Genomic DNA, 24,163 nt, shown 5'->3' on the forward strand with positions numbered 1-24,163 from the left:
GTTTCTTAACGTCTTCATTCCTCTGATCGCATTGTTTTTATAAATATTTTGTATTTATTTTGTGTTCGTATCGGCGCTCCTCCAAAACGAATGTCGACACTATGCAGGTGTTCGGTTTTTCGGATGACAGCTGAGTTTTTGTTCACTCTTTTTGCTTGTGGCTGAGCGGTAGAATTGGGGGAGCTGTGCTGCTTCCTTTGGTGGTCCCCCACCCTGTCTCTCTTCTACTCTCTCTCTCTCTCTCTCTCTCTCTCTCTCTCTCTCTGTGCTCCAGCAGTATAGCTGAGCTCCCCGGAGAGCCCCTCTTTATTAGCAGCTCTCCCCGCTGATTGGTTCGGAGGGTCGCACGTTCCATTATTCCCCTCCTTTTTTACTTCGCCGTATTGGTCATAGTGCACAGTTCCCGCCGAGCCCCGCGACTCCACGCAGCAGCCATGCCTCTTGCCAGTCGGCGCCGGAGCCCAGCTTAAGCGTGCGGAGCGCGTCGGCTCTGGGTGGCACCGCACGGGCACAGAGAGGGCATGCACCCCGCCGCCGTCATATACTGGGGAGACACGAGGACTCATCCTGCCTCCGTCCCTCTGGCACTGCACGAGCATCAGGGAACTCCAATCGTTCCGGACCCCCCTTCCAGACCTGCTTGTTTCGAGCCCACCTCTGGCATAGTAAAACCCAAGACCCTCTGAGGTTTGTATTGCGAGCTCATCACTTGGACAGTCGCATCTCTCCGTTGTCCACTGACTAACTCTCAGCGGGGACAGCCGAACCTCCAGAGCTACCCGGGCGGCTATAGCATTCACAGAGGAGGCGGAGTGGAGCGCGGCGGACCCCCTAAGAGGTAACCCTGCTGTTATACCTGTTCATTATACTGGGAATTGTATTGCGTGCTGATTTCACAAAAACGCCCAGAACGTTATTTTTTTTTTGTTCTTATTTGACTCTGTTTTGTACAGAGACCCCCGAAGCGCCTGCCAGCTGTTTCTCGTCACTCCTCCGACAGCGGCACCTGAGCTCCGCCACCTGTCCATGACCCTCCAGGGTCTCCCGGCAACTCGACCCCTCTCTCAGGAAGACCGACGCGGTTGCGGATGCCCAGATCGCCCCTCACCTCCTCCTCTTCCTCTTCCTCCTCCCCTCTTCGTCTGCACTGTCGACCACTCGGAGGATGGACGCCTTCTGACCGCGCACTGCTGCACCTCGGAGGAAGTTTTCATTTGGCGTGTGAACTTTCTTGTGGCTCTGAGTAATGTCAGCACTAAGGAGAAAATTTGGGGAAGACTACCAAGTTGTGAACACATCCCGAGCAGCAAGCTACACCGCCCCCGTTAAGAAGAAGAGGCAGAGGTTTGTGGACAAGAACGGGCGCTGCAATGTCCAGCACGGCAACCTCGGCGGCGAAACCAGCCGCTACCTTTCCGATCTCTTCACCACTTTAGTGGACCTCAAATGGAGATGGAACCTCCTCATATTTATCTTGACCTACACCATAGCCTGGCTGGTAATGGCTTCCATGTGGTGGGTCATTGCCTACATTAGGGGGGATCTCAACCGCGCACACGATTCCACCTACACCCCCTGCGTGGCCAACGTGTACAACTTTCCGTCGGCCTTCCTCTTCTTCATTGAGACGGAAGCCACGATCGGCTACGGCTACAGATACATCACCGAGAAATGTCCCGAAGGCATCATCCTCTTCTTGTTCCAGTCCCTGCTGGGCTCCATTGTGGACGCCTTCCTTATCGGATGCATGTTCATCAAGATGTCTCAGCCAAAGAAACGAGCGGAGACCCTCATGTTCAGCCACGACGCGGTCATCTCCCAGCGCGACGGCAAGATGTGCCTCATGTTCAGGGTGGGCAACCTGAGAAACAGCCATATGGTGTCGGCGCAGATCCGCTGCAAGCTGATCAAGGTAGGCATTGGGCACCTGCGGACCCTCGCGACCCCCTAGAAGGGCACAGCAAAGGGAACGGCTTTAATTATTAGTATTATTAGTAGTAGTAGTAGTAGTAGTAGTGGTGGTGGTAGCGGTGGTACAGGCTCGCGTTGTCTGCAGTGCAGCTTGGAAATCCACGTAACTGCGATAATTAAACGCGATACGTCACATTTATATAGCGTCTTCCATAACGAACTTTATCAAATACTGCAAACGCGCAGGACAGAATCAGGTCTGCAGTTAATACAACAAGAAAACCGGAGAGTCGCCGAGGGACACGGGACTGGCCGGCAGTGGGATCACAGGGGACCACCGGGGGTTTTCAGGAAAACTCCAAAAAGAAACAAAAAAATAAATAAATAAACTGCTGTCTCCTAAAACAGTGCGTTTAAGGAATGTGCTTCAGATTGGTAAAATAAAAATAAAAAAAATAAATAAAAAAATACAAACATATCAGTGTCCGCAAGCCAAGCTGTCCTGACCAAGTCACAATCAACTTAAAAACAGCGACAGTCTGAAAAAAAAAAACGAACCAAAAGCACTTGAGTGATGACAGCATGTCGCAAAATGGTAAGCCAGAGTTTAAAGAAATCAAATATATTGGCTTTGTACAAATGCAACTTCAAATGTTAATGTGACATCCGAGAAATGAACGCGAATTACAATAGAAAAGGACACAAAGAACATGAAATGAAGCAACGTAATCAGTGGGAGTTCGAGCGGCTGAAGAGACATTCGTACAATCTGTCTAAGATATAGTTCTCTCTATCTATCTATCTATCTATCTATCTATCTATCTATCTATCTATCTATCTATCTATCATATAGTGCCTTTCACTCTATCTATCTATCTATCTATCTATCTATCTATCTATCTATCTATCTATCTATCTAGCTAGCTAGCTATCATATATGGCCTAAATCACATCTATCGGTTATATAGCGCCTTTCAAATCGATCCATTTTACTTTAATATAATAGCTTTCCTCCCTGTCTATCTGTATACTACACTTGCCATTATATAGTGCACTTCATATCAATTTATTGTATAGTGCCTTTTCTTCATGCCTATTTTATAGCACCTTTGATATACTGTATACAGTAGGTATCAACATGCACATTTAAGATCTATGGTGCTATTCATAACTATTATATAGTGCTTTTCATAGGTATCCATCTATTTATCCATAGTCTTGAGGTCTTTGGATATGGTTATATGCCATATAGTTTAAAGTGCAGTAGCTTTATTGGCTGATGGACTTATATGATTTGACAGTATATAATAGAATCACTACTATTCTAATATATTAACATATACAGTATACACACAAACTCCCACATATACACTAAATATTACAAGGATTTTCGTGTGATTCTTGTACTGCTGTACCATATAGGTCTATCAGTCAATATTTCTACTGCACTTTAATGTTTGTCTACTGTATTATTTATATAGTGTCTTTCACATCTGTTCATCTAACAATAGTAATGTACTTTTCATATTTATTTGTGTCTGCATTCTACATTTTCTATCATAGAGTGCATGTCATCAGTTTATAACACAGTACATTTTCTTCCTACATATCCTAAATCGACTTTCTTATGTATCTGTTTTAAAGCATGTTTCATATCTGTTATACAGTATATGCCCTTCATACCAGTCAGTCAGTCAGTCAGCATTCATCCTGCTATATCCTAACACAGGGTCACGGGGCCATTCATATCTTTTTAATTTATAGTGCTCCTCACATCTATCTATCTATCTATCTATCTATCTATCTATCTATCTATCTATCTATCTATTATATAGTGCCTTTCACTCTATCTATCATCTCAGCGCCTTTCAAATATCTATCTCATACAGTGCCGTTCATTTCCATCTACCCGTTTTTTGTCATTTTGTTCACGATGCCACCTGACATGACAGGGCACGCTGACATGAGGAGTTTTCCCTCTCCTGCCCTAACGCAGTTCTGTTATTTCCTTTCTGCGCTTTGTACATTTCCCGTGTCCCCGTTCCATCGTTCTTCCTCTGTTTATAGCTACTTGCATGTCATCTGGCCTTCCTTTTTTCCACTCATTTTTGCTCTGTAACTCGCCTCTCATCTTTTTCTTTATGGTTTCATTCGGTGTTCCTATTACGTAAACACAGGTTTTCCCTTTTCCCTCAAGTTCGTTTCCGACATTCCCCGTTCGCATTCACACGTTCCCTTTGGATGCCTCCGAGCCGATGGCTAATTTCCACGCCGTTTCCTTGGGGTTGACACGTTGCCCGCCTTCACACCATTTCCAAGTGTGCCTGGCGAGTGCTGGCAGCTATTTGTGGTGCCCTTTGCCACCCCGATGCCCCCTCAAAGCTTCAGGCCCAGTCTGTCATCTGTGTCTGCCATTTGAATTTGTGAATGGTGTGAAAGAAGAAGACTTCAGCCCGTCTCTGCTCCGACAGGATTTAATTGACTGATCATGTATAGACAGACATTTATAACTCAAAGGTGCCCGCTGTATTTCACACCTTCTCTTCTTGATGAATACAGGGGTCCCACCTGGTCCACCTTTAGAGCGGTGCTCACATCTTATAGATTGAGGCTTACTACATTATATATTGTGCCATTAAGGCCTGGAGATGTCAGCCTGGAGTTTGGGGTCTTTGATGTAAAGATTCCCAGGGGGCTGTGTTTGTTGTGATTCTTTTCCCCCTCCCTCTTCTTCTTCTTCTTCTTCTTCTTCACTTTTGCTCCAGTCAGCCTCATTTCCTGTGACTTGCTGCGCCGTCGATCTGCGATGCTCTTCTAATGTCATTTGCTGATGTTCACTTTTTTTTTTTTCTGTCCTTTTGCCTTTTAACTATTGCGGATTTAAGTTACATTTTTATTTTGAAAGGTATTACATATAAAGTGCTTTCCAATTTAATTTGAGATTTTAAAACATGATGAATGTGCCTCTGTCTTCAGAGATTGTACTCATATTATAAAGCACCGAATCTCATTGTGGGGCAGCGAGCCTGCTATCTATTCACGGACGGGAGGCCAGTCTGCATCAGGCGCGCTCACACAGGCGCGGTCACGCGTGGTGCGCCACTCGCCACCGGACAGCCCAGTTAAGACAACATTTCAGAGAAGTTTTACGAAACACCCCTGGGCAGTAAAACTATCTGGGCTGACACCAGCAGGGGGCTCCTGACCTTAACGCAGCGCGCGCCCCTCGGGTGTCCGCGCGCAAAACGTTCAACTAGATATTAGCGACTTGGGGAGGAGTTTGGATCCCCTTTGACGTCCGGAGCGCGCGCGCCTCTTCAGTTACGTAATTGGCGCCCCTCGGTGTACACAATTACATTTTTTTTTCACCAACTCAAAGATGGGGCAGTGGGTGCAGCCTTCAGCCCTGGCATTACGCCTTTGTAAGTGTCCAAGTCTGAAAAACAGTTCCTTTATTCCTGTCACAACGACTGTTCTAAACTCGTTATTGTGTGCTTACGATATACTGATGGCGCTTGACTTATTTGGAATGGTGAGCTTGGGCTCATGACATCATATTCATGGTAATATTAACAAATGTGAGCACCTAACTCAAATTCACTCTTAATTTCAGCTTTAGTTTTAATCTTTTTCTAAATGTTGTTGCCACATATTAGCTTCAGTTCTCTTTAAAGAGACAGATGAATGAATTATGAAAAGCACAATTTAGAAAGTCTATGATGGTCTGGGGGACCACACGGGGTCCACACCTGCCTTGGGTTTGATGCTTTGGTCACAACACTGAACTGGGTTTAGCAGGACTGACCATGACTGGATATATAATATAATATAATATAATATAATATAATATAATATAATATAATATACTGCGGTGGGCTGGCGCCCTGCCCGGGTTTTGTTTCCTGCCTTGCGCCCTATGTTGGCTGGGATTGGCTCCGGCAGACCCCCGTAACCCTGTAGTTAGGAAATAGCGGGTTGGATAATGGATGGATGGATAATATAATATAATATAATATTCCAAGGGGCGGCATGGTGGCGCAGTGGGTAGCGCTGCTGCCTCGCAGTTAGGTGACCTGGGTTTGCTTCCCGGGTCCTCCCTGCGTGGAGTTTGCATGCTCTCCCCGTGTCTGCGTGGGTTTCCTCCCAAAGACATGAAGGTCAGGTGGATTGGCGATTCTAAATTGTCCCTAGTGTGTGTGCTTGGTGTGTGGGTGGGTGTGTCCTGCGGTGGGTTGGCGCCCTGCCCGGGATTGGTTCCTGCCTTAGGCCCTGTGTTGGCTGGGATTGGCTCCAGCAGATCCCTGTGACCCTGTGTTCAGATTCAACGGGTTGGATAATGGATGGATGGATACCTAAATAAAATAAGTGTCTGTGCATCGGCCTGTGTCCGCCAGTTGCAATGTCTCTGTCATTCCAACAGATGCCGCATCATAAACATTTGTAGCAATAAAATGCATTAAACTTGTCATTCCAACACATTTTGCATCACAAACATTATCATTGCTATTATGGAAGCCATTCCGAATGGACTATAACAGTGATATATGAATTGCATTTGTCATTTCAACAGAGAGTGCATCACAGACATTTTTAGTAATACAATGCATCGCACTTGTCATTCCTGGTGCATCACCAACATTTATATTGCATTAACAAATGCCTTACCGAATGGCCTGCAACAGAGCTATACGCGTTTCATTTGCTGTTCCAACAGATGATGCATCACAGACATTTTTAGTAATGAAATGCGTTGTATTTATCATTTCAACAGATGGTGCCTCTTAAACGTTAGCCCTGCTTTTGTGAATCCCATACCAAATGGCATATGATAGAGACCTACACATTGCATGGTGAACTACAAATGTTAACAGAGGTCCATGTTGATTATTTAGATTTCAATCTGTCTTAGACCAGCAGCACAAAGAATATAATATAATATAATATAATATAATATAATATAATATAATATAATATAATATAATATAATATAATATAATGTAATATAGGCCCAGTGGCCCAGTAGTTAGGATATAGTGGGTTGGATAATGGATGGATGGATGGGTAATACAGGGCATGGGTGGCACGGTGGCACAGTGGTAGTGCTACTGCCTCGCCGTTAGGAGACCCTTAAGGGTTCGCTTCCCGGGTTCTCCCTACGTGGAGTCTGCATGTCCTCCCCGTGTCTGCGTGGGTTTCCTCCCACAGTCCAAAGACATGCAGGTTAGGTGCATTGGTGATCCTAAATTGTCCCTAGTGTGTGTGTGCGTGTGTGCCCTGCGATGGGCTGGCGCCCTGCCCGGGGTTTGTTTCCTGCCTTGCGCCCGGTGTTGGCTGGGATTGGCTCCAGCAGACCCCTGTGACCCTGTAGTTAGGATATAGCGGGTCGGATAATGGATGGATGGATAATACAGGGCAGCAGGATTAGTGCAGGATTGGAATTCTTTGCCCACGTGGGGTTTGCAGGTTTTCCCTGTGTCGGTGTCATTTACTGTGACAATATTCAGGGCAGCAGGAATGGTGCTGTCAGTTCTTAGAGGTAGCGTTCTGGTCTTGATGCCCACCCATGTGGGTTTTCCTCGGCTTCTCTGTTTTTTTTTTTCATCCCCAAAGATGGGTGCCAGTCCTCCACGGGGCCTCCTTGCGCAGAGTCAGCACAGAACTGGCAGTTAACCTAACCTGCATGTCTGGAATGCCGTGACATGATCCCACACAAATGCCACAGTGCCCAGAACCTGGCGCGTGAGGTTTGTACCCAGGACACTGAGTCAATGAGGCCTCACCACCGGGTCACTGATACGAATTGCAGGATCAGTTGCTTCAACTTTCCATGATCTCAGTCTGCTTAAGCAAAGTCAGAGTTGCAGTTAACCTTCCGTCATTGATACAAGGCAGGACATCACTACACAAGGTGCCAGGGCACAGACATGGGCATATTGTGCCAATTTACAGTCGTGTATCCACCTGACTTGAAATTCAGTGTAGCTGGAAGTAAAGCCCCACATTGATATTGTATGACTGTGCCGCCGAAATGGGATTTACTTGATGCTACTTACCGTGCCACCTAATACCAAATCCATTTATTGTTATTTTACTTGGCATCTTGACAGTCAAACTAAGAAGAAGGTGCTTGACCAAGCAATGAGGAATTCTGTAGAAATCTGCCCAGATGTAAAATGAGAAAGATGAGACCCTCGCCAGGCTGCCTCAGAGAGCACTGATGGAGCGCCAGGCTCCGACTCGGTCCTACCGAGGGGGGCATGCCATCGTGTTGTGGCCCTGGGGCCGTACTTTTCCCTGCTTCTGCACGCCCGTCACATCACGGCTTGTGCCGGAGGTGTGTGACACTGTCATTACAGTTCACTGAGCGCTTTAATGTCAGGAAACGAGAGACATGCAGACGCCGCGAGGAGCTGTCGCTGAATCCCAGACCTCCGGGGCAGACTGAGGCGAGAGGTGGCTTACCTTTCTGCGCGGCTTTTAAAAACGAGACTCCAGTTTACCATTCTTTAAGATCAGATTTGAGTTTACATGAATCCGTTCATACGCTGAGAGCCCCCTTAGTGCGCATTTGGGGTTTATGAGGGATGGAGAGCCTCCCAGAACCAAACTCTGAGGGGACGACACTCCATCATTTGGGGACACTCATTCAGGACCATCTCGGGAGTACCCAGCATGCACCAGCATGGCACGAACGCATCCAGAGCCAGTCAACCCATTAAGCGACATACGTGGCTGCCAAGTGGGTGCCATTCAGGTTTAGTTAAGTGGCATGCACTCTGTTATGACCAAGGGGGACCCCCCGCCTATGGCTCTGTGACACTACATACAGTGCATCCGGAAAGTATTCCCAGCGCTTCATCACTTTTTCCACATTTTGTTATGTTACAGCCTTATTCCAAAATGGATTCAATTAATTTTTTCCTCAGAATTCTACACACAACACCCCATAATGACAACATGAAAAAAGTTTACTTGAGATTTTTGCAAATTTATAAAAAATAAAAAAACTGAGAGATCCCATGTCCATAAGTATTCCCAGCCTTTGCTCAATACTTTGTCGATGCGCCTTTGGCAGCAATTCCAGCCTCAAGTCTTTTTGAATATGATGCCACAAGCTTGGCACACCTTTCCTTGGTCAGTTTCACCCATTCCTCTTTGCAGCACCTCTCAAGCTCCATCAGCGTCGGTGCACAGCCATTTTAAGATCTCTCCAGAGATGTTCAATCAGATTCAAGTCTGGGCCACTCAAGGACATTCACAGAGTTGTCCTGAAGCCACTCCTTTGATATCTTGGCTGTGTCCTTAGGGTCGTTGTCCTGCTGAAAGATGAACCGTCGCCCCAGTCTGAGGTCAAGAGCGCTCTGGAGCAGGTTTTCATCCAGGATGTCTCTGTACGTTGCTGCAGTCATCTTTCCCTTTATCCTGACTAGTCTCCCAGTTCCTGATGCTGCCACCACCATGCTTCACTGTAGGGATGGTATTGGCCTGGTGATGAGCGGTGCCTGGTTTCCTCCAAACGTGACGCCTGACATTCACACCAAAGAGTTCAATCTTTGTCTCATCAGACCAGAGAATTTTGTTTCTCATGGTCTGAGAGTCCTTCAGGTGCCTTTTATAAACTCCAGGCGGGCTGCCATGTGCCTTTTACTAAGGAGTGGCTTCAGTCTGGCCACTCTACCATACAGGCCTGATTGGTGGATTGCTGCAGAGATGGTTGTCCTACTGGAAGGTTCTCCTCTCTCCACAGAGGACCTCTGGAGCTCTGACAGACTGACCATCGGGTTCTTGGTCACCTCCCTGACTAAGGCCCTTCTCCCCTGATTGCTCAGTTTAGATGGCCGGCCAGCTCTAGGAAGAGTCCTGGTGGTTTCGAACTTCTTCCACTTACGGATGATGGAGGCCACTGTGCTCATTGGGACCTTCAAAGCAGCAGACATTTTTCTGTAACATTCCCCAGATTTGTGCCTCGAGACAATCCTGTGTCGAAGGTCTACAGACAATTCCTTTGACTTCATGCTTGGTTTGTGCTCTGACATGAACTGCCAACTGTGGGACCTTCTCTAGACAGTTGTGTGCCATTCAAATCAGGTCACATCAACTGAATTGACCACAGGTGGACTCCAATGAAACATCTCAAGGATGATCAGGAGACACAGGAGGCACCTGAGCTCAATTTGGAGCTTCATGGCAAAGGCTGGGAATACTTATGGACATGGGATCTCTCAATTGTTTTATTTTTAATAAATTTGCAAAAACCTCAAGTAAACTTTTTCACGTTGTCATTATGGGGTGTTGTGTTTAAAATTCTGAGGACAAAAATGAATTTAATCCATTGTGGAATAAGGCTGTGACATAACAAAAATGTGGAAAAAGTGATGCGCTGGGAATACGTTCAGGATGCGCTGTATGTATGGCGCTGATCACAACAGTGGGCTATGCCACATCTCGTATTTCTCAGTATATTGACTCTTTTTACCTCCATTTTGTCTTTGCCCCTGGGCTTTGGTTGCCAGGGCATTTTGATCTCACAGGTTTTGACCCTGGCATTTTCCCCTGACTGGATCTTTTGCTTATGATTATCATCTCAATGTGCGTGCGGAGCCTTCCACGCAAACGTTGAGATTTATAAAAAGTAATCTTGAGAGGAGAACAGGCGCCCGTTTACAGGAACTCTGAGCCCCGCAAACTTGACGTTTCAGAGAATGTGGGGAAATGGCGGCACCTCTGGTCATGTAGGGAAATGCAGCTGAATGACGACTCCCACATGATAATCGTATCCCTGATCCGTTCTGGTAATGACAACAATATCACGATATTAAAAGTGACGAATACGACGCACGGATGATATTTTAGTTTCCTTTTAAACGGACCGGCACTGCGTGTTTACACTGAAGGGCGTTTTGTCTTTTTCAACAACAACAACAACATTTATTTCTATTGCACAGTTTCATACAAAGTGCTTTACAAGATGAAGAAAGAAAAAAGAAAAATATATAAAAAAAAAAGATTAGGCAATAGTAAGTAACAAAGAATAAAGTAAAGTGCGATGGCCAGGAGGACAGAAAAAAACAAAACCTGCAGGGGTTCTGAGGCCACGGGACCACCCGGCCCCCCTAACATTAATGATCTCAATCAGTCCTCATGGTTTTCATGCTTCACTTGGAGGAATTAGATGATGCTGGTCAAGTGGACCTCTGCTCTTCAATCCATCAATGGAGGGCTGGGCCGGTTCTAGACAGGCATATATGAGGGGGCAGACAGAGATGTGAAGTGGGCACATGGTGGCGACGGCGGCGGGAAAGTGGTAGAGGTGGTGGGGGGTGCTCTGGATGACTTTATCATGTAATTGGATTGCACCTTGCCAGGCCTCTGCCCTAAGACCTGTCCAACTTGGGGGTCCCACCTTCTGCTGGTGTAGCTGTTAGGGTCGCCGAGGGCACGCAAACCCCCCTGGCCACGATAAGGTGGCAATCCTAAAAAATAAAACAACAACAAATAAAATCAAATATTCCTCATCAGATTATAACTACATGACATTTCCCTTAATTGGATGGCCTATATCAAATATATTCGATCGACCCCAACAATAACACAACTCACTACTGCCAATATTAACAAAACTAAAAAGGGTAGGCCAAGTTAGAAAAGAAAAAAAAATCAAGTCACCAAATAAAACTAAAAAATAGAATAAAAAAAAAAAAAAATACAGAATGCAATTAAATATCCATCCAGATCTTTACAACCAACAACATAAAATTTATTTTAATTGGATGGCCTAATTCTCAAATAAATTTTCAAAATAAAGTAAGAATAAAATAAGACCTCTCAATATTTACAAGACTAAAAAGGGTTGGCATTGTAATTAAAGAAAATAACAATTCACCAAGTCCTTTCTACAATTCTCAAACTAATTTGTAGAACACAACAGATTTAGAACAGAACATTTGAACTTTTGTCTTCCTTTTTTTTGTCTTTTTGTCTCGTTTTAAGCTTGTTTGATTTGTAACCACCTGAACTCTCTGTTTGTAACTGAACAGCTCCGCTCTCCTTCCTCCTCAATCCACTCTACAACCGCAGTCTCCTGTTTCCAAATTCATCATATCCAAGTTATTTGTTATGGACTTCTCATGGGCCAAGATCACCAAATTCCTCTTTCCTTTATATAACATGGTGTGACAATAGGGGGTTAGGACCCATGACAAAGTGGAGAAGGAACTCGCACACGATGCTGAAGACACACGAGAAAGCAGAAAAAAACATTATTAACTGTAATGATTAGAAGGATCCATCTATCCATCCAACCTGCTACCTCCTAACTGCAGGGTCACGGGTATCTGCTGGAGCCAATCCCAGCCAACACAGGGCGCAAGGCAGGAAACAAACCCCGGGCACAGCGCCAGCCCACTGCAGATGATTAGAAGTATTTAACTCACAAAATACCAAGGACTGTATTTTTGTATTAATCATAATGCAGAGAGCTATATGATTTGATCTTCATTTAGGTAGGAAAGGAATTATGTTTATGCACAGAATAGATTGATAGATAGATAGATAGATAGATAGATAGATAGATAGATAGATATGAAAGGCACTATATAATAGATAGATAGATAGATAGATAGATAGATAGATAGATAGATAGATAGATAGATAGATAGATAGATAGATAGATAGATAGAGTGAAAGGCACTATATAATAGATAGATAGATAGATATATAGATAGATAGATAGATAGATAGATATGAAAGGCACTATATAATAGATAGATAGATAGATAGATAGACAGATGAAAGGCACTATATAATAGATAGATAGATAGATAGATAGATAGATAGATAGATAGATAGGTGAAAGGCACTATATAATAGATAGATAGATAGATAGATAGATAGATAGATAGATAGATAGATAGGTAGATATGAAAGGCACTATATAATAGATAGATAGATAGATAGATAGATAGATAGATAGATAGATAGATAGATAGATAGATAGATAGATAGATAGAATTTGTATATGAATATTGAATATTAAATTAAAGAGTGATGACAATGCAGTTATAACAGACAATAACTTTATGTAATGTTAACGTTTACCTCCCCGAGTCGCATAGTGTGGGGTCTCCTCAGTCTGTCAGTGAGCAGGACGGTGACAGCAGTCTCTCTCTGAAGCTGCTCCTCTGTCTGGAGATGATCCTGTTCAGTGGATTCTCCATGATTGGCAGGAGTCTGCTCAGTGCCCGTCGCTCTGCCACGGATGTCAAACTACCCAGCTCCGTGCCCATAATAGAGCTTGCCTTCCTCACCAGTTTGTCCCTCTTCTTTATGCTGCCTCCCCAGCACACCACCGTGTAGAAGAGGGCGCTCATCACAACCGTCTGGTAGAACATCTGCAGCATCTTATTGCAGATGTTAGAATGACACCAGCCTTCTAATGAAGTATAGTCGGCTCTGTCCTTTCTTACACAGAGCATCAGTATTGGCAGTCCAGTCCAGTTTGTCATCCAGCTGCACTCCCAGGTATTTAAAGGTCTGCACCCTCTGCACGGTCACCTCTGATGATCACAGGGTCCATGTGGGGCCTGGTCCTCCTATAATCCACCACCAGCTCCTTGGTTTTGCTGGTGTTCAGGTGTAGGTGGTTTGAGTTGCACCATTTAACAAAGTCCTTGATTAGGTTCCTGTACTCCTCCTCCTGCCCACTCCTGATGCAGCCCACCATAGCAGTGTCGTCAGCGGACTTTTGCACGTGGCAGGACTCTGAGTTGTATTGTTAGTGTGATGTATGTTGGCTGAACAGGACCAGAGAAAGTCCAGTCCACTGCGGCGCTCCTGTGCTGCTGACCTGCAGGGCCCGAGACGCACATACTGAGGTCTGACTGTAAGATAGTCCACGATCCACCGATGGCACCAGGTGTGAGTCTACTGCCATCTCTGTCAGCTTGTCCCTAAGGAGCAGAGGTTGGATGGTGTCGAGAAGTCCAGAAACATCTTACAGCACCACTGCCTCTGTCCAAGTGGAGAGGGATCGGTGGAGCATGTCGATATGAGACTGGTTTACATTCTTCTATGTGAAAGTGCTGACCTCTTGATACTAACAGAACACCCTGTGATATTATAAATCAATGTGATCGTTTTCTTCACTCTTGCTTAAAAATATAAGACAAAAATGTCATTTATGAATTAATAAATTAAGATTATTAATCTAACCAAACAAATAGAATCTAATGAGGATATTAAAGCTATAAAAACTAATGCAATGAACTTTATGAAAACTGCTTCAATTGGGTGTGTGTGTGTGTCTGCTGAGAAGGACTCATTCTGTAGAGCCTGGCACTGCTTGTGTTCTGTACTCCTGTATGTCGTAAATGAAGACGTTACCATAAATTGATTTATGACCTCAAAATGAACTGTTAGGTTTTGGATTCGGTTCTCTCTTCTGGCTAATGAACAAGCTGGGTGACAAATAAAAGAGAGAACTTTTCTTTCTCTTAGTCAGTCTGCCGAACTCAAAGCAGTTGGCTGAGCATGGGGTTGCAGTCTTGCAGTTTTTCTTTCAAATTCACCAAGAATAAATATTAAAGAAATTGCTTTTAAGCTTAAATTGCTGTTTATCTCGTTGTTTTTTGGACTTCTGCACTCACACGCACCAACGACCATACAATTTATGCGACTCGGGCAAGGCTTCCTTGTACTCCTGCCGGAGTTTACAGTTCACAGTGGACAGGTCGGTTTCCTTTGGACATTTTTTGAGCAGCATCTGTTTTGCCACAACAACATTGGCTGCAGTGCCAGCCATCACAGCCAGAGGGTGCAACAGGGTGGGATCTAGAAATGCGCTGGATTTGGGTTGACATCAGGTCAATATCCAGCCATCCATCCATTTTCTAACCCGCTGAATCCGAATACAGGGCCACGGGGGTCTGCTGGAGCCAATCCCAGCCAACACAGGGCACAAGGCAGGAACCAATCCTGGGCAGGGTGCCAACCCACCGCAGGACACACACAAACACACCCACACACCAAGCACACACTTGGCACAATCACCAATCCACCTAACCTGCATGTCTTTGGATTGTGGGAGGAAACCCACGCAGACACGGGGAGAACATGCAAACTCCACGCAGGGAGGACATGGGAAGCAAACCCAGGTCTCCTAACTGCGAGGCAGCAGCGCTACCCACTGCGCCACCGTGCCGCCCTCAGGTCAATATTCTTGTGTTTCCATTTCTGAAATGGCCGTGTCAAGGATGTTGAGCGGGGATCTTTTCAGAGCCTGATGGGGGGAAATGGTGGGGTCACCAGAGTCTGTCTGGCCCAGAGTTGAGAGCACAACACTTTGACCCCGGTGTCTGCTCATCGTTCTCCTTGTTTTGGTGGATGTGACTCATCCTCAGCAGGAGATGACACTCCCCATCAGTCCTCCTCACGGGTGTCCCGTGCTGCTCAGATCATCTGACTGAGACTGCAGGATAGCATTTGCTGGTTTGAAGGCTCCAAGCACCCGCACTGGGAACTTTCCAATCTCAAAGAAGTGGCGCTTCTTAATTTGGCATAGCAGGCCTGATGCCACGAGGGACTGCGTGGCACCCTGGTCAGGTGGTGCAGATCACCGCCACGGAAAAACACGGAAAAAGAACAGAAAGTAGGGGTTGAGGAAATGTGATAAAAATGATCAGTCAATGCATATACAGAATATCAGGGTTCCACTAAAATGAAGCTCTGAGAAAGTCATGTCACAGTAATGTGTTGTTAGCAGTTTATTATATCAGCCTGGCGAATTTCTACCAGTAAACTCGTATTCCAGATCTTGCTCTCGGAATTCTAAGCAGACCCTCATTTGAAGATCGAAGGTTATGACTTGGAGTGTAAGGTGACAGGCAGGATGGAGCAGATGACACACGGCTTTATAAACCATCAGCAGGATTTGAATGTCAATCCTAAATGGCACCGGTAACCAGTGTAGTGACGCTCAGACTGGCGTGATCGGCTCGGATTTTCATTTCCTAGTTCAGATTCTGGCAGCTCCGTTCTGCCCTCGTCGTCTTTTATTGGGTGGTCCTGAGAGGAGTGCGTTGCAGTAATCTAGTCGACCGATAACAAAAGCGTCAACTCATAATTTCCAGCATCTTGCAAAGTTATAAGGAGCTCTAAATTTTGTTACATTTCGAAAGTGGAAAAAAATGCCATCCTGATAATCTGATTAATATGTGATTTCAAATTCCAGTCCGAGTCCATAATGACCCCTTAATTCTTTACCTCTGTCTTGACTTTTAATCCTAATGGATCGAGTTTTGTTTCTAATACCCTCATTATGTCACTAAGATTTCTGTTTTTCTCCGTATTCGCCAGTTTAGAAGTGAAGTTACTGACAGGGCAGGAATATCTTGGCCAAGCTGTTCTGTAAGCCATTAACTGAGTGACGGGGGGGCGCTGCCTGCAGTTCTCATATGCTGTGGGCGCACATCCATAAAACACAACATAAAAAAGGCAATTTGCCGCAGTGTCCGGTCCTGCTAACGCAATCTGGGCACTCGATGGCACTCAGGCAGCAAGGAGACTGAGCTGCTTTAATGCGCCAGTTACATGTGATGCCAAGATGAGAGGCTAATCTCATCCCATCCATCCAATAATCCATTATCCTACCCGCTATATCCTAACTACAGGGTCACGGGGGTCTGCTGGAGCCAATCCCAGGAAACACAGGGTGCAAGGCAGGAAACAAACCCTGGGCTGGGCTGGCACACACACACGGGACAATTTAGGATCACCAATGCACCTGACCTGCATGTCTTTGGACTGTGGGAGGAAACCCACGCAGACACGCGGAGAACATGCAAACTCCACACAGGGAGGACCCGCGAAGCTACCCACTGTGCCACCGTGCCGCACCTCAATTCAAACAGATTCATTTTTTCTATCCCGGTTTTCCCCAAGAATTCCATGACTTTATCATGGCTTCCTTTTGTGGTTCCTTTATAAAAACATAACCAAGCCATAATAAAAGCAATTAGCAAATACACAATTTAATAAAAGAATGCCAAAACTTACTTTGCCCCCAAGGTGGTCCTTCTTTTTCCTTTCAGGTCCTTGATTTATACAAAGTGTCCATGGCCAACAGTAAAACACTCAACATTTCTCTTTCGTTGTATCTAACTGCCTGCTTACCCAAATTGCTTCTTTTATGTACTTTATTTGTACCCATTGCTACCTACCCACAGGCTGACAAACATCACGACTCGATGGCCTGGGTCAGCCCAGTGATTTCCAGGTAAAGTGGCCTTGGCAGACGTGACGGTGCTGCACATGCTGCCTGGTTTGTCATTGAGGTGACTGGTTTCAAATGACTTGCACTATTCATTGTAAGAGAAATCACATTGTGACACGTGCCAGGTGTACCCGCTCAAACCCTGGCACCTTCTCCGACGCCCCGAACACAGAGGGGAGGCGCTATAAAGCCACTCATGTGCTCTCACAGCAGCCGGATCTTCTTTAATGCAGGAGGCGGGGTCTCAGTTCAGCAGGTGGGTGGCTGAGCTACACCAGCCAATGACGTTCTGCAGCGGAGTGACTGCATATGCATGAGGCTGATTAGCATGCGCCATATATGGATGAGTCAGGCCAGCGTTCAGGGTGCTTTCACATTTATAAGGTGAGTTCGTTTTATGAAAAGTTAAACTCGGTAGGTTTGATCGACCTGATGGGTTTGGCGTACGCGTTTTCCTGTTCGCACATTTTCACGCTCGAATCCGTGCAAAATCTTATTATCGGTTAATAATAATCAGACGTGTTTTGTGTGTCGGGTCTGTCACTAGCTGTGCCTGCTTGCTCCCCCCTTCTGTGCTTTCCTCTCTTTGGGGGTCTTTGAACATTTGGGTTTTGATCTTTTGGTTTTCTTTCAATTTGGTTTTTGGATTTTGAAAAACTGCCTTCATTTTCCTTTGGATTTTGGTTTCTTTTTCGGCCTTCTGTAGTTCGTTTTCTGCGGTGAGCTGGCGCACACACACAGACACACAGACACACAGACACACACACACACACACACACACACCAACACACACACAGACACACAGACACACACACACAGACACACACACAACAGACACACACACACAGACACACACACAACAGACACCAAACACACACACACCAAACACACACACCAACACACAACAGACACACACACACCAACACACACACACACAAAACAAACACACACACACACATCAAACACACACACCAACACACACACACAAACACACACACACACACACAAAACAAACACACACACAGGCCAATTTAGCGTCCTTACTTCACTGAACCTGCAAGCCTTTGGGTGGTGGGAGGACAACGGATCACCCGGAGGAGACCCCAGCAGACATGAGTAGAACACGAGAGCTCCATGCAGGGAGGACGCGAGACCCTCAGTAGACGTGTAGGAGCTCAACTTGTCTGCAGTGTCCTCTTGTGAGACCTGCTGAACTAAACTTGAATAACAAGAGCAAAACTTTAGAACGGTTCTACTAAAGGGACCATGAAGGACCCCCAAGCACAGCATCCTATGCCAGGGGTCCCCAACTCTGATCCTTTTCTAACTCCTTTTCCTTTCATTTTAATTGACTTGTTTTTTTTAAGATTTCTTCCTGTGTTTTGCTTCATTTCTTTCCTTAAGTGGCACCCAAACAGAAATGAAGTGTGAAGTGAGGGAGCCATCTGAAGACCACCTGAGTCAGGGCCTCAAACTCCCACCAGTTGCTTAATGAGGCGCCGATTCTCGTTGTTAATTAAACTCGTTCTTTAATTCCGTGGCTTGTTGCTGCTCTCATTTTGTAATAGCAGACATGTCCGACGTTGTGGATTTTCTCTTTTCTAAGAGCACTGGGGACCTGAGCAGATCAAACATTCCTGAGACCCTCATCTTTCTTTATTTTCAGATATTGTGTGATGGTCACCAGTTGTTTTGGCTCATTTCGTATCTCAATGTTGTTTGGCTGCCATTTAAGGAAAATGAAACAATTCAGGGGTCCGAGTCTTCAAAAGCAATTCAATTAAAATGAATACAAAAGAAGTTAATTAGCAGCAAAAACAGGTCACTGATTAAGAAAAGGGTGAGAATGAAAACCTGCAGCCACGGTGGTCCTCCAGGACCGGACTTGGGGACCCCCTGACCTTAGCAGTCTTTAAGAAAATAGCCCAAAAGGCTACACGTTACTTTTTAAATTTTTGCCCAAATCCGATAAAGGATCAGGACCACAGCAGCCTAACTTTAGCAGATAACAACAACAACAACAACATTTATTTATAAAGCACATTTTCATGCAAAAAATGTAGAACTGCAGTCCCATGGTGCCTGAGAGTCTTAATTTAATACAAACTGCAGAGACTGGAATGAACTGGAGAAGAACAAAAACAATCCAAAAATAAATTATAAATTGGACAAAAGAAAGTGAGTGGTTGGGGGACAAGAAATATAAAGTGCAATGAGCAGGACGGCCCCCCGAATGACCCCACTAGTTTACCGCGGCCTCAGTTATTCATCTCGAGGGGCCGTTAGCCTCGGCCTTCCTTGGTTACATGAGGCGTCTCTTCAATTTATCGCTAACTCAGGCTTCCTCCTTCAGACCTGATGTCATTTCGACCAAATCGGTAGCAAAGGCTAAGCCCCCGGCGGTGGCGGCAGCAGCAACAGCAGCGGCAGCGTCTCTCTGGAAATGTCGAGCTGCGCCTCATCAGCACCATAATCACTTCAATGCTGTTAGAAACAAACGAGTCGCCAAGAGAAGGGCAGCCTGGGGTTTCTATGAATGACCAGCATATCCGAGTCTGAGGGAACTCAATAGGCATCAGAAATTGGGGGTGTTGTGTCTGATTTAGGGGAAAGACTTGCATCTCCAGTTTTATTCTCTTTTTTCTTTTCCTGGGCTTAATCAGATTTCTTTAGGATTGAATCAGTTTCTTCTGAGGTCGTGGAATGTGCAGAATGCCGTCTATTCATCATGTTGTACATTCATTTTTATTTGGGATTTATTTTGTTATGTTATAAACTCACTCAATGCCATCTTGTTTTCTGTGAGTTCCACCTTCTATCTATCTATCTATCTATCTATCTATCTATCTATCTATCTATCTATCTATCATTATATAGTGCCTTTCACTTCTATCTGTCTATCTATCTATCTATCTATCTATCTATCTATCATATAGTGCCTTTCACTCTATCTATCTATCTATCTATCATTATATAGTGCCTTTCACTTTTATCTATCTATCATTATATAGTGCATTTCACTCTATCTATCATTATATAGTGCTTTTCACTCTATCTATCTATCAGCATATAGTGCCTTTCACTCTATCTATCTATCAGTATATAGTGCCTTTCACTCAGATAGGTAGAGTGAAAGGCACTATATAATGATAGATAGATAGAAGTGAAAGGTACTATATACTGATAGATAGATAGATAGATAGATAGATAGATAGATAGATAGATAGATAGATAGATAGATAGATAGATAGATAGATAGATAGATAGAGTGAAAGGCACTATATAATAGATAGATGGACTCACAGACCCCAAAATAAAGGGTAGTATTTATGTCGGTGCCCTTGTGCCCCCGCACCCCGGCTGTACTCGCGTGGCGCCCGCTTGTCATCCAGATTGTCTGATTTTCCCCTAACGAGGCCCCCGATTGACTGTCGTCCTCCAGTAACGGCTAATAAATGCGACACGCCGAGAGTTTCGGATGTTTGATCGGTGACCTCAGAGAAGCCCCCTCCTTCCCCCAGGAAGTTCGCTCTGGCAGACGATTGATCAGCTCTTTCTTGATTTTGTTCTTCTTTTCTGCTGATAGACGAGCCCCATTGTGTCGAAGCTCTGATCGACGTTTTGTTTTTTCGTATCTTCGGTGTGTCACCATCGATTCCTTGACTGTTTCGCCTTCCCATCCCATTTCACAGTCTCAGATCGGCACGTCGCCCTCCTTGGCTCCGCAGGGGCTTTGGCGCGCTTTGGTTTCAAGCAGCTGGGAGTCTTGGATCAGATTCTATTATGCAAAAAAAAAGAGTCACATTGGAATTGTCACAATGCAGGTTTTTTTTTTTTCTCTTAGCAGATTGAAGAATTTTCATTTCATGCCATTTAGACAATAACGACGACAGCAGAATATTCGCTAGACGGGCGTGTGCCTCTTTTCTTCAGGAGGGTCGCAGGTGTGGCGATGTCAAGCAAGCCATGTCGAATGTCATTATACAGTCTATTTATGAGGACAAGCGTGTCAGTGACAGCGCCATGTTCACTCGTGTGTGCGGGGGTCTTCAGCTTCTCACATCTCAAATCAGCCCGCTCGGTTTCTGCCACTGCGCTGTTCGAAACTCTGAACGGAATTTCTGCCCAACATCGCAGTCCTAAGCATTAGGAACTCCAGCCGTGTTCTGACATTTTAATGGGAATAATCTTGAATACAGTGACAGAATACAGACTGCGCGTGACTGTTTGGACAGTGGTCCGAGGGTAGGGATACCTCCAGATGAGCCCCCTTTAATTCTGAAAAGAAAAGAAAATGACTGGACAAAGCAAAGGCCAGTCACCGAGGTTCAATGATCCCTCGCTCTGCTAGTGGAGGAAAGCACGAGTCTGGTATCACTGCAGCCCGGAGCCGAGACCCCGCAGAGTTGACTTATCGGGTGGTTGTTATTATTTGAGACAGGGAAGCCTCCCACAAGCTGGACTATTGGCGCCCATTGGAGTCAACTTCACCTGCTTGGACCTCCGGGGCTGCTCAGGTATGTCCTGTCTCTGAATGAGACACATGTGTAGCGCACAGCAAAGTCTTACAGTGTCAACGTGACCACCGTTCATTATCCAACCCGCTATATCTTAACTACAGGGTCACGGGGCAAAGTGACCCACAAGTGTAAATATATATCGAAAATGTGGACCCTCTGTATAAACATAAAGCATCAATTTAACACAAACGATTTCATTGCGCGCCTGACCTGGGGCCTCATGTATAACGCCGTGCGTAGAACTCGCACTATAACATGGCGTAAACACAAAAGTCGAAATGCGCTTACGCACAGAAAAATCCAGATGCAGGAATCTGTGCGCACTCCAACTTCCACGTTCTTCCACTCCATAAATCCCGGTCAGCGTGAAAACTGACGCTCGTGCACGCGCATTATGTCCCGCCCCAACTCCTCCCAGAATTACGCCTCTTTGAATATGCAAATCAATATAAATCGCCCTTAAGCGCAGCCTTCTGTGAAAAGACAATGGGAAAAGCACGGGGAAAATATAAGAATTTCAGCGAATACCAAGTGGAGGCAAAGGAAAAACATACTATTTGTTCAAATAAACCGTGGTATAATCAACAAAATGAAGTTGATCGAGTGACATAGCGTGTTGGAGAAACTTGAAAGCTCACGTTCACAAAATCGCACAGTGCCGGAAATAAAAAAGAAGTCACATATCAAAGTTGCCGTGAAAAGCCGAGTTGTAGCCCACCGTCTGAGTGTCATATGAAAAATTATTAGGGTACAGAAAAAAAAAGGCACACAGTGGGGAAAAAGTACGAAATGTCAACTTCAATCTCGACATTTCCACTTTAATCACGTAGTTTATTTGGTCATTAAAGTAGAACATCATAAACTTCATCTCAAAATCGTTTAATTAACCAGTTTCTCAAATTACATCGTAATTAAAGTAGCACATTAAATGCTTTGTTTTGTATTTGATCTTCTACTCGTATGTCTCTGTGTGTGTGAATCACTACTTGCTTCTTAAACTGGCTCTCTTCCTCCAACTGGTCACAGAGTCCATGACATTCGTGATATTACAGCTCTCTGAATAACTCAAATACTGAGATGTATACGTGATGTCATTTTCATGATGATAGGAGTTAAAGCACGTTATTAAACATGAGTTTCACTTCGATGAAATAATTTATTGCAGCAGTACTCAGGGGCGGCTCTAGGCTTGTGGTGGCACTGGGCAGAGGAAGAATCGGTGGCTCCTTCGCCCGCCAATGTCATGCCCGGTGGATGGCCACGTATGTTGCAGACACTGATAGCCGCCTCGTGCTCATGACACAAGCATTTAACTTTTGCCGAAATTTGTCGCTGCGTTTTTAGCTGTGTTGTTATTTTCTCTTTCTGTTTTATATTCAATATATGTTGGCGTAGCCGTCACTGCAGTCCTTGCTTTTCTTTCCCCAAGTAACCGATCGCCATACAATCAGCTCTGTAATAGACGTTAAGCCATCTGTAAGCTTAGCGCCGATTCTTCAAAACGTTTAAAGAACATTGAAATATCTTCGTAGTACATGTTTAATTATTCTATCCCAGTGAAGAATATAGATTATTTAAATGAAGTTCAAGTTTTATGTGTATAATTTAACAAACATATTTTGCTGCATTTCACCTTAAAAATGATATCGTCATCATATGTAAATACGCGCTTTATAAAGTGGCTCAGGTTGTGAGATATTATAACTGTAGTGCAAGTTTACAGTGAGGTGATTGTACTTATAAGTCCTAACAGTTCTACAAAGAGCAATTGATTGAGTGCATTTAAAGTTCTTGGGATGAAACTGTTTGTGAACCGCGAGGTCTGTACAGGAAAGGCTTTAAAACGTTTTGCTGTGGCTGAGACAGCGTGTCCTTAATGCCGTATATCGATAATTCTCTTTCCGATCAGCTGCTGCTGTGATTCACACTCAGATACAGTGATATAAATACTCCGAGTGGTGCAGTGAGAGGAATATGGAAAAAGATGATCCGCTGTGGCAACTCGTAACGGGAGGAGCTGAAAGAAGAAGAAGAAGAAGAAGAAGAAGAAGAAGATGAAGATGAAGATGAAGAGGAAGAAGAAGAAGAAGAAGAAGAAGGTGCAGTGAGAGTAACAACGCTAAAGCAGTTCTGCTCTCTGGACTACTATGGCTGTTCCCTCTGCCATTCTATTGTTACAAGTTAATTACAATCAGATGCGTTACTCTAATAAACAATATACGATTAGTTTCAGTGTATTTATAAAATAAAGAGTAATCACACAGGAACAGTAGCACTGCTTTGTCGCTGGGTGCCGCCAGTCTGTAAAACCAAGCGGAGAACTTGCGTACGACAAGTTATGAGGAACCGTGGAAAAGTGCGTGGCTTTACGCCAAGTGTAGGTTTCATACATCGCGATTTGAACGTGGAAAAGTTCTTAGGCAGCATTTCTGTGCGTACGCACCGTTTACACAAGAGGCCACTG

General features: G+C 44.8%; 1 protein-coding gene across 1 annotated transcript in view; it reads left to right on the plus strand.

The window, feature by feature from the left end:
- Positions 1–245: 245 nt before the first annotated feature.
- kcnj19a (potassium inwardly rectifying channel subfamily J member 19a) overlaps positions 246–24,163 on the plus strand; it is a 60,773-nt gene continuing 36,855 nt past the window's right edge. The window contains exons 1-2 of the mRNA XM_039740496.1: positions 246–838; positions 954–1,912. Coding sequence (XP_039596430.1) covers positions 1,247–1,912 — 666 coding nt within the window. The 5' untranslated portion in view covers positions 246–838; positions 954–1,246. The remainder of the gene's footprint in view (positions 839–953; positions 1,913–24,163) is intronic.

Source organism: Polypterus senegalus, chromosome 17 (assembly GCF_016835505.1).
Source record: "Polypterus senegalus isolate Bchr_013 chromosome 17, ASM1683550v1, whole genome shotgun sequence".
NCBI lineage: Eukaryota > Metazoa > Chordata > Cladistia > Polypteriformes > Polypteridae > Polypterus > Polypterus senegalus.